At 36.3% G+C, this 11,614-nt stretch overlaps 2 protein-coding genes and 1 non-coding gene across 6 annotated transcripts; 1 reads left to right on the plus strand and 2 right to left on the minus strand.

The window, feature by feature from the left end:
- The first annotated feature begins 1,637 nt into the window (after positions 1 to 1,637).
- On the plus strand, positions 1,638 to 5,782 carry LOC110797579 (uncharacterized). Its single transcript, XM_022002697.2, has 5 exons — positions 1,638 to 1,821; positions 3,163 to 3,461; positions 3,561 to 3,683; positions 4,519 to 4,809; positions 5,277 to 5,782. Exons 2-5 carry the CDS (start codon positions 3,195 to 3,197, stop codon positions 5,478 to 5,480), a joined length of 885 nt encoding a protein of 294 aa, XP_021858389.2. The 5' UTR covers positions 1,638 to 1,821; positions 3,163 to 3,194; the 3' UTR covers positions 5,481 to 5,782.
- A 250-nt stretch (positions 5,783 to 6,032) lies between these two features.
- Positions 6,033 to 10,362, minus strand: LOC110797581 (uncharacterized). Of its 4 annotated transcripts, XR_008924136.1 has the most exons (4): positions 10,203 to 10,362; positions 8,711 to 9,749; positions 6,546 to 6,683; positions 6,033 to 6,457 (listed from the first exon to the last, which is right to left on the minus strand). XR_008924136.1 is itself a non-coding variant. In XM_022002699.2 (3 exons), the coding sequence occupies exons 2-3, from the start codon at positions 9,633 to 9,635 to the stop codon at positions 6,411 to 6,413; spliced, it is 957 nt and encodes a 318-aa protein (XP_021858391.2). In that variant the 5' UTR covers positions 9,636 to 9,749; positions 10,203 to 10,362; the 3' UTR covers positions 6,033 to 6,410. The 4 variants fall into 4 exon arrangements, 3 of the variants coding, with proteins under 3 accessions (XP_021858391.2, XP_021858390.2, XP_056689184.1); XM_022002699.2 differs by lacking the exon at positions 6,546 to 6,683 and having other exon boundaries at positions 6,033 to 6,442; XM_022002698.2 differs by lacking the exon at positions 6,546 to 6,683.
- TRNAD-GUC (transfer RNA aspartic acid (anticodon GUC)) lies at positions 10,325 to 10,396 on the minus strand. Its single transcript has one exon. It is a non-coding gene; the product is annotated as a tRNA-Asp (tRNA).
- Positions 10,397 to 11,614: the final 1,218 nt, after the last annotated feature.

Here is an 11,614-nt window from a genome sequence, read left to right on the forward strand (position 1 = left end):
AAGATAAGTGATCAAAGTGACAAAATATGCTTGCATGCCATTTGCCTGCAATAGACTCAACAGGAAGGCCGTGCTTTTAGTGAGAAAATGTCCAGCTAATCAGAGTCCAATAATGATAGTTCTAGTAGCATTCTCAGAGTCCAACTCTTTAAGCCACAGCTCATCTGGCTAAAAATATAGGATCTGAGCATGGATAATTGATAACTAGATGGACTTTGCCATTTACCATAATATATGATGTAGAAGGATGAAGTTCAATAACGATAAGGCCAGACTGAGTACAGTTAATACATTGTTCAAGCAAGACGGTTAATCATATTACAGATTCCTCCATATTGAAGCTTTTTCCCGCATTATCAGATCGTGCTGTCAATTCATCTAAGATTGACCTGTTAATTTAGGACTTGAAATGCAAGGCATACAAATCACATCAGAGTTATAAAATAACCAAAATTTTCACTTCACTCGTGTGCATCAGAGCTTCACTTTCTAAAACAGCTTGTTTATTGGGTTGCATCTCATTAAGTACAATTAATGCTCTAAAAGAAGCAACGAACAATTCCATTGAAAAATGACAACAAATCACAATCAATTCCATTGAAAAACAAGAAAAACACACGATATCATCAAGTTTATGAATGCAAGAGCTAATTCAGCACAATGTAATAGCTTAGTGATTGCTTGCAATAATTACTCACCGCATAATGAGATTGCTCTACTCATTTCAGAAATTTTATAATACAATCAAGAGTTTGAGCTAAACTAATCTAGTATTAAAATGGAGCCAAAACCCTAAAATTTGGGGGAAAATAGTTAATTCAATTTTACAAAAATTGAATAAGCCGAATCTTAAATTGAATAGAGATATACCTCCGGAGTGCATAAATTCACTTAAATTCGAAGAAATACGGACAGTGGTGGTGGTGGTGAGAAACGCGATTGCTATTTGGTGATAGTTGAACCCAAGTGGATCTCCATTGGAAGATAGTGGGACGGTGGTGAACGCGGGCTGAATTCCGAGATTTCAAAGCCATCTTATCCTCGCCGGTGGTTTCGCCGGTGGCCTGAGAAGGAGGGGAGAGCTGTGAAGTTTGCAGGGAGAGAGTTTACACGGTACTATGTTTTTGTTAGTTCCTATTAAAGGATGCGCGTGTTTGGAGGGAAAGATTTGAGATTTTAATTATTATTATTTTTTTAATTTTTTATTTCTTAAAGGTTGCACTTGTTTTTATAAGAGCAACCTTTGATAAGCCACCTATAAGGATTTTTCTTCTAGTGATTGAATCAATTAATTAAGTAATTTAACCAATTAGTTAAGAAATTGAACCAATTAATTAAGCAGCCAAAGTGGTCTTTCCGGTAAGGCGGTCTTACACAAAAGTTGACGAAATATTATAGGCAACTACAATAGATTATAACCATTCAATGTGAAAATTTGTAATTTAAATTAATTATACCTAAAAATTTATAATTTAAATTAATTGTAACTAAAAATTTATTAATTTAAATTAATTATAACTAAAAATTTGATGTGTCAAATTTAGCTACACCACCCTACACTATTATAACTCACCAGTCCATAGAGTTGCTCTAATCCGATGAAGTATGTTTGAATCGTACCGACATCGGTTGCACCGGTTCCACGTGTTTCGCGAGGTTAGCCCATTGCTTATTGCCCGCTTCAAAGTCTTCAAAGTCTCTCTCCTGTATCTGGACCCGCTTCTATTGATTGCTTGATGAGGATATGATAAGTCCTGTGATTAAATCGCAAATAATCAATCACTGCAAAACAAGTATCGTTCTAAATCTGCAAATCTAAGAGTAAGAACTTCTTCACTTTGAATTATTCATCGCAGTTTTTCTTTCATTTCTTGATTCAATGTGTACTTTCTCAATCTTGCTGCAAAAAACATTGAAGACATATTTGAAGTCAAATTGTTTGTATTTAATTGAATAATTACTAAATTGTTGCTGTTGCTAGCTGATTTTTTTTCTGGTTGCAATTTTAATTTCTAGAACCTTCTAGATCATGTGTCTTTAGCTATTTCTGAGCTTGGTTTGGTGAAATTTGATAAATGAATTAGATTATTAGGGTTTTATGTAATGATAAGCTTGCAATATAATTTTTTTATAAAACCCCCAAAACTATTTAAATTATGTAGTTCCTTTGTTTCAGATTGTTTTGTATTTCACCATGATTCATCAAATTTTGATGAATAGAAGTAAAATGGGTGTTTGAATTTTTCGTTTTCGCTACCCTAAATTTGGAAAACATTTGAGGGACGTGCCATTGCATTGCCTTGTCTTTGTGGGGAGATAAGATGGCTATAATCAAGCGAAGCAATTTTCTCATTTTTTCTGTGACCAACACATGTGGAACTTTAATCGCTAAAGGGTTCTTTGATTTTCCGAACTAATTTGTAGTTGGAAATTTGGTTTCTTCATGCCTTTAGTTCATACCTGAAGATTAACACTTATGCTAATCATCTTGGAAGATCAAATTTATTAGTTTTAGGATAATATGATTGATTATCTGCTGGAAGAATAGGGTAGTTAGTTTCTTACTACTATAAATTTAGTGCTCGGATGTTGCAATGATGACAAATAATAGTTTTACTTTCTACTACGCCGTAGTAACTTTAATTCGGATCATCGGATGTTTGCAATAACAGCTATTTAAAGTTTTCTTTTTACGCCCTTCATACCGAAATGTTTGCCTACTTCAAAACTGTGATCCACAGGACCACATCATTCTGAGTAGAAGTATGGACTAGTTCAACTCTTTGAATTGGCAACTTAAACTTCCAAACAACCAGAGAAGAAAGCATGAAAAAGGAGATGAGGGCTGTAAAGAAAGTACTGTAATATGAACTTAATCTTGCCCCAATGGTTTCTTGTAGAGTCAAATCAGCTGTGCAACAAGCTAACAATAATATATGTTCTCCGTTTTTACTGCAAATACTAGCTATTTTTTGAAACTATATTTTAGTTCTGAACACATTATATTTTTTGTTGACGAATAATTGTTCTTAATTGCAAGTTGTCACGATTCTTCTGATTTATGTGCTTTCATGTTTCCTGTACCACCTCTCTTTCTAATGTAATTCCAAGAGTACCATAAATTGAACTATAGCCTTAACAATGATTGTCCGTATTTTGCAGGTCCACTGTACGGAATCTCGTAATTCTCCAAGATGTTGGATTTTAGTAAAATGAACCGTGGAGAGATTATCTTATTAGGATGTGGATGTTGTGTATTGCTCACAATACATTTCACGATACAACTTCTATCACAGCATCTGTTTTACTGGAAAACCCCTAAGGAGCAGAAGGCTATTATTGTCATTATCCTCATGGCTCCCATATATGCTGCTGTGTCTTTTGCGGGTCTGATGGATTTTCGTGGCAGCAAGGCATTTTTCATGTCTTTAGAATCGATCAAGGAATGTTACGAGGCTTTGGTAAGCTTCTTGCTTGTGTGGCTCCCTATCAATTATGTGATTTGTTAGCTGAGTTATCTCAACTGATTTAAAGCTAAACTTCCAACCAATTTTATGCAGGTTATTGCTAAGTTTATGGCATTGATGTATAGTTACTTGAATATATCTATGAGCAAAAGTATTGTGCCCGATGAAATAAAAGGAAGAGAATTCCACCATTCATTTCCAATGACATTATTTCAGGTGAGTTTACATGCTAGCAGTTTACATGACTGCAAAAGTGTTTCTCAAGCCTAACAAATTGGTCCTGAGATCTTTTGGTTTTTTTTCTTCTGATTATTTATTTTGCACTTAGCAGGTATTCCGTACTAAGCAAGTGAACTGGGATATTGTTCTCTAAGCTAGCTTGTTCATGTTGTATTTTACGGGCCGTAATTTAGAATGCCGCATTACAATGTTATTCATAAGAATCACAAGTAAATAACATAGTTTCTACAGCGAAAATAATTGATTCACTTGTTGGATCTGGGTGGTCCAGTTTTTTTTGAAATACCCTCCGGCAGAGAACAGTTTTGTCATAGAAGAGAAGGGGAAAAAACAAAAAAGTATATAATGCTTCTAGACTGTACAAAGCTGTAAACCTGTTATTTCAAAATCTTGAACACATTAAAGATTGGTTCATTATATTGGAATACTCAGTATATGCTTGCTTCCTTGAAATGTCCATTTACATTATTATTTGACTTCTTTTTTGATATATATCAAGACTAGTACTACATCTTAGTGACTAATCCGAATTTCTTGTGGGTGTGACACTTCATACTTCAATAAGAACATACTACAGCACTAAATGGTTACAGAAACTTAATTGTTACCGGTGGAAGGACTATAAAATACCTGTTGAAGGTAGATAGATTTTGCATTTGTTAAAAGTTGTATTCGCAGGATTTGGCTTTTATAGTTCTATGTATATTTAAATTTTTTAAGCTTATAATGTTACAACTAGAACACTTAAGTGATTTCATAAACTTAATAAGTTGGTTGCTAATTCTGATGCTGATCTGGATTGCTAATGCAGCCTCACACTGTACGCCTGGATCACCATACACTGAAGCTTCTGAAGCAGTGGACATGGCAGTTTGTCATGATTCGCCCAGTATGCTCCCTCTTAATGATAGCATTACAACTTGTCGGGTGGTACACCAACACTATCAGCTGGATTTTTACCATCATCCTCAACGTTTCAGTATCACTGGCTCTATATTCTTTGGTGGCCTTTTACCATGTCTTTGCTAAGGAACTTGAACCACACAAGCCGCTGGTTAAGTTCTTGTGTGTTAAAGGCATCGTCTTCTTTTGCTTTTGGCAGGTATTTCTTCATAAATCATGTTGACTGTTGGGTGTTGCGTACTTGCTTATTATATACTTCCTCCGTCCCGGAATACTCGACCCGGTTTGACCGGCACAGAGTTTAAGGAACTTGAATTGACTTATTTAATTTAATAGGTAGTAGTTGATAGTAGGGTATTATTTTAATGAAGTTAGTGGGAGGTGGGTTAAGAGGTGGGGTTGGGGGAGAGTAGATGTTGAATTTTTAATTATTTTTTGTGTGGAGTAGGGGGTAGGTGGGTTAATAGGGATGGAGTGAGAAATAATATAATATTGTTAGAATATTTCCATTTTTAGAAACAGGTCCAGTATTAAGGGACGGCCCGATAAGGAAAACAGGTCAAGTATTCCGGGACGGAGGGAGTAGTAGTTTATTCATTGTGTATATTAATCCTTGTACTAGTTCACTTCATTCAAGTGTTCATTTAATGTCTTTATTATTGGCAGGGTATTGTGCTTGAGATGTTGGTTGCGGCGGGGATTATTCGATCTCGTCGTGCCTGGTTGGATGTTGAACATATCGAGGAAGGAATCCAGAATGTGTTGGTGTGCTTAGAGATGGTTGTGTTTTCCGTTCTTCAACAGTATGCCTACAACGTCCAACCTTACAGTGGAGATGTTGGTAAATGGAAAGTGAAGAAGAATGACTAATGAGAATAACCAACATATATGCAGATGAATTGTGGTTGTATGACCTGTATTTTGAGTTTTGAAGTGAGATACATATTGCTGATCATATGATATACTTTGTATAACCTGTTGTTAAGTAATATGAATGAATGGGTAAATTAGTTTAGTTATCTTATGAACTACTACGTATGTATTAGACCAATAAAGATGCCTTAACAGATGTTAAAAGGCAGGAAATTAGTGAATGTTGTCAGGTACTGCTGCAATTTTTTTACAGGCCAGAGGCTTAGTAATTTTGAATTATGTGCTAGAGATTTATAAAATGATTAAGAAGTTTGGATAACCAATTATCTTTGCCATAAAATGACCTTTGCACTTAGAACATATTAGGTGTATCCGAGTGTACCGTGCATTCTTTTACATGTTAGGAGAAAATGTGACAGGATGCACTGTGTAATTCACTTTGTACTTGGAAAGTTGAAAGTGTCACGGAGATTAAGAGTATCAAGATAGAATGATATCCTTGAAAATGTTGTTTAGAACCAAAGTACCAAACACAACCTGAGAATAAAATGGGAGTGAACTTCTTTTCCCGGGACAACCCAAAAAGGAAAGTGTGACATTCACTTTAGCTGTCAAGGAAACAGGTACACAAATATCTCCTGTACAAATCATTGTGGGGGGTGAAAAAGGTTAAGAACATCCTTTTACAATGAGATCAAAGAAACAACTACAACAATTTCCACAAGATGATATTGATTTTATTGACAACAATGGAGTGTAAACAGCACAAAGATGATAATTAGAAGCTTGATCAAGATGACAGCAAACTCAAGACCTATTAATATTTACGTCTGCGTCCTCTGCAACATGGAATTAGCAGGTGCCACAAACGTTGGCCGAACATTTGGCGCAGATACAAAGTAGTATGTGATGCACAACAGACGGGATTTAGCCTTCCACTGATTGCTCCGGAACAGTTCCTGCAGCAGCATTATCTACAAAACATAAGTTGCCACTTATATTTAGATAATCACAGATTCACAGTGTCACATCCAAAGAGCATTGAGAAAAAAATTTCCTTACCAGAACAAGATAATGAACTAGATGATGAGATGGAAAGGGTTAGCTCAATATTTCAATCAGATATTCCTAGTGTATTTTCTATCCAAGTAACTAAAAGTGCTTCCTCCATCTGCAATTAGTTGTCACATTGCTCGAACCCTACATAACAAAAGATATGATATAAATTAACAACAAAAGCTAGTGTAATAGTTGGATCATTTCCACACGTCAGTCAATTTAGTAACAGTATTCCAGGAAAGTCAATAACAAACTATTCTAGGTTACGGATCTTTTACTGAGTATTCCAAAATATTTATTATGTAATGTGACAGACTGAATGTCAACTCGGGTAGGAGATAGCATTCATCATCATCATCATTATCATTACCCCATTGCCTCAAAGAGGCTCCCACAAGAAGCGGGGTAAGGGGAGGTCGGACGTACACAACCTTACCCCTGCAATTGCAGAGAGGTTGTTTCCGATTGACCTCGGGTAGGAGAGAGCATATTATATAATTAGTTGTCACATTGCTCGAACCCTACATAACAAAAGATATGATATAACTTAACAACAAAAGCTAGTGTAATAGTTGGATCATTTCCACACGTCAGTCAATTTAGTAACAGTATTCCAGGAAAGTCAATAACAAACTATTCTAGGTTACGGATCTTTTACTGAGTATTCCAAAATATTTATTATGTAATGTGACAGACTGAATGTCAACTCGGGTAGGAGATAGCATTCATCATCATTATCATTACCCCATTGCCTCAAAGAGGCTCCCACAAGAAGCGGGGTAAGGGGGGGTCGGACGTACACAACCTTACCCCTGCAATTGCAGAGAGGTTGTTTCCGATTGACCTCGGGTAGGAGAGAGCATATTATATAATATGATCGGCGTCTCTAATGCATTAAGCTCAACATAAAAACTTGCTACCATACTCAACAAACTTCCAATATAGCATTTGAATTTAACATATAGATGAGCATTTTCACATCAACTCAGCTTCATCTCACCTTCTGTAGTTATGGCCTATAGACTATAACTACAAAATACTCACATATTTAATCTCATGGCTAATGTAAAAATTGCAAGGCAGAGTTTCTTAGAACCTTCAAGGCCACTGCATATATCCTTGTACTCAATGAGATTGGTTCGAGCTTAAATGGGAGCGAAGCAAACAAAAAAAAATGGAGGAAGGAAAGCAATATATTTTAGATGCGTGGCATGCCCCCCACATTTTCAGGGAACATCTTTTAGATGATACTTATTACTTATCAGGTATTGGACATCAAACAAGAGGATAGAAGGGGATATGGTTTAAGGGGGAGGGGGGGGGGGGGGTGGAAAGTAGCAACTGGAGTTAAAATTATTTCTCAATCACTAGATACATCATGTCAATTTGGCAAATTTGTAAATTAGTTGATTGGCCTCAATCAAATTTATAAAATACAAAAATATACTGATCATTGTAAGTGAAGGAGATTAGGAGAATTTATGCTTACAAAACGATAATTTGATATTCTTCTGAGCTTGATGAGTTCGAATCTCGAATCTCAAATCTCTAAATGTCAATAAAGACCTTAATATATGAGAACATGAGTACATAGAGGTATGATAATCCATATTAACAGTAGGATACCACTGATATTTTCCTAATTGAAAAGGAAATCAGCTGAGAAATACAGCATATTTCAGGCTGGACAATATCTGTGGGCTTGGTGCAGGGAATTAAAGGTGCTCACTATAGTCAAAATTTATTCAAGTTCCAAAACGGTATAAACCAGTTCAGAAAGAAATTTAGGGTAAAACAACTTACGTGTGCAGTGTGCTCAGTGGAGCATATAAAAGGTGTTGACTGGACAGCATTAACCTTTAATCGATGTTTCTTGATCCCAATCAGACATAGTTTGATTGTTTGAACATCAAGAATATTGGAAACTCTCTATACATGCATCCTCAGGGTCAGTAAGGCCTTCAGTTTACTAAACTGTCGTCATTCCAACGTGTTTCAGGAATGATACAAGTTCTCTTACTAATACATGTTTTGTTTATAGAAATTATACACCAATACACCATTTGCTCGCAGAGATGACAGACAGGACTCAGTAGTATAGATGATAGAAATTGAAAAATATTATAGGTATATTCTCAGAACAGATACAAGCAAAAGAATACACTAACCTTCTTGGGATATTTTAGACCCTTCATAAGTGAACAAGCGAATTGCATTTGAGTAGCTTATTCCGGCAAGTTCCTCTTCAGTCATCTCAAGCAGGGAGGCCACATAGGCCAGTACATTATGAATATTAGCCGGATGATTCAACATTTCCTTGGACAATTCTGGTACTTCTTTCTCGACTTCTGACAAGTCACTGTGAGCCCTCAAATATGGATTCTCTCCTAATGCCTGAAGTTCAGGAGTAAGAGAAGGATCACCTTCTACCAAGAATAAATCACCCAACTTCGAATTAGGCAGAGCATCTGGTGCATCAGTCTCGAGCAGGATTCTATCAGAAGGCACCGCCTTCAGCATCTTCCTTGCCTTTTGTGATTTCATTGACATAAGAAATCCAGAGAATGAAAAATAAGCACCAAGCCTTGCTAATTCAGGAACCATCTCAGCAGATCCTAAGTAAGAATGAAGAATTACACCATCAGGAAAAGGCCCAGTTGCCTTCATTACATCAAGAAGGTCACCAAAGGCACGGACACAATGGACAGATGCTGGCCTTCTCAGCTCTTTCGCTAATTCCAGCTGTTTCTTGAAAACTTCAACCTGAACATCAAAATCAATTTGTTTCCCCCGTGACCCTTTGTCTAAACCAATCTCCCCAACAGCTGCAGAAGGTGTAGAATCAAAAAACTGTCTCAAAATGGTAAACCAGCCCGCCGTCCTCTCAGGAACAAACCATGGATGAACACCAAAACAAGGAACAACAGATGGATAAGACTCACTCATCTGCTTGACCAAATGCCAGTCTTTTTCTGAAACCCCATTAACCGCAAAATGAGCAATCCCAGAATCAAGAGATGAACTGATTAATCGTGGGGCTAGGCTAAAAATTCTCGGGTCTTGAAGGTGACAGTGAGCATCAAAGAGTTTCATTGCCTCCCTTTAACTCTAACAACCTAATTTCAGATAACTACACTTTTCTTTTAATAGTGGAACTTCAAATTCTATCCAGTCAAAGCAACCAAGCTGGGGAAACTTGCTATCACACTGCCAATATCAAATCCAAGTGAGCCCATAAATACATCGTAATGAACTAATGATGCACAACTACTGGTCAGAATATCGAAAATTAAACTAGTTTTATGCAAACATCTACAATGAATAGGTTATCAACATAGCATGATCAGTCCGTTAAAATCTCAAGGGATTTTAACTTTAAGAATCTAGGATCGAATCCGGTATACATCACTGCCCTTTGTGACAATTTCTATAAACCAAAAGATAATCTACAATGTACATACATCAACCTATTTTCTGAAATTCAACAATTAGTAGGATACCTGATTCTATCACATATATAAAACATAAAACCAAAACCCAATTCAGTCTTTGAATTTCTAGACTGGATTATCAGATAAATTCTCTATCGCAATCCTACTAAATTAAAATGATAAGTAAAGAATTTACAGGAAAACGAAGAAGTAATTTGAGTTGGATTACCTGATCAAACAAATTTTTATCGAGAGTGAACCCTAATTTCGCAGTCTCCTCCGGTTCGCGGTGGTGAGTGGTGACTGCTTTTATCAGAATAACGAAATGTATCGAGAAACAAAAAATAACAACGCCGTTGCCGGGGATCGAACCCGGGTCACCCGCGTGACAGGCGGGAATTCTTACCACTATACTACAACGACTTGCTTGCTTAACATAATTTATAAATTAATGTCGTGTTTGTATCAAGTTTAGTCACTCAATACTTTTTGTATTCTGATTTGATATCTCGTCGTTATTCACGGAAAATTCGCATATCACCACCGGCTTATAGTGACTTCGTAAATTACTACTTATTTTGTAAAAAGTTGTCAATCACTACGTACTACATAAAATAGTTCTAAAATAGTTCAGAAATCATAATTGGTTTATGACCACCTAAATTAACTGTATCTGAATCTCTGTTATTAATCTTATGCTGCTGTTAGTAATTGTTATTGTAATAATAGGACATGTTATGAATTAATGCCTTATGAATTAATGCCGTATTAATTCAATAAATATCGAAATTTTTTTATTTGTTATTTTCTTGTTGGGCAATATATGAAGAACAATAAATACTAAAATAAAGAACACCAAATTTATAGTGGTTCACTCATAAATGAGCTACATACACTCTTGGGGAGGGGGATTAATACTTGTATTAATCACTTCAAACTATGAGGAGGTATTACAAGTAGAAATGGTGTGGGAATGAGTTTAGATCTACTTTCTCTCTCTAACTCTCTTGTGTTTTTTTGTTTCTTTCACTACAAAACTCACCATACTATCAGAAATAGGTTTAAGTTGATACATATAGTACAAAGAAGAAATTAAATCAATGGAGTAGAAAAGGCCACGTAGCCCAAACAAAAGGCGAGAAAAGATCCCGTTTTGTTGTGTGCGCGCACAACCCTGTTGTGTGGGCTCACAACCCTGCTCTGGGAGCGCAAAATTCTGTTGTGGGGGAGCACAAAATAGGCAGAGACCTTCCAGGAACTCATGTGAAGTTTGTGCGTGCACACGCCTTTAGGCTGTGCGTGCGCACGGTATAGAAGAAGCAAACTGTTTCATTTCTTTTCTTCCTTCAATTCCTCTTTGCATAATTAGTAAACTCAACTATATTAATGCTACATTAAGGATTTAATTCACCTAATCATAACAACTCTCCACCTTGAATTCAATCCTTCACACTCCTCAACCTTGAGTAATACACAACAAGCTTTCCCCCTCCAACATGTCTCCTTGGGGCTCACTTCGAGAATGGAGTAAGACCAACTAAGTCCACACACAAAGTGAACTTAGTGGTTGGCAATGGCTTTGTCAACATGTCCGCGATATTGTCCTCCGTATCAATATTCTCCAAGACTAAGCTCTTTTTC

Source organism: Spinacia oleracea, chromosome 6, assembly GCF_020520425.1.
Source record: "Spinacia oleracea cultivar Varoflay chromosome 6, BTI_SOV_V1, whole genome shotgun sequence".
Lineage (NCBI taxonomy): Eukaryota > Viridiplantae > Streptophyta > Magnoliopsida > Caryophyllales > Amaranthaceae > Spinacia > Spinacia oleracea.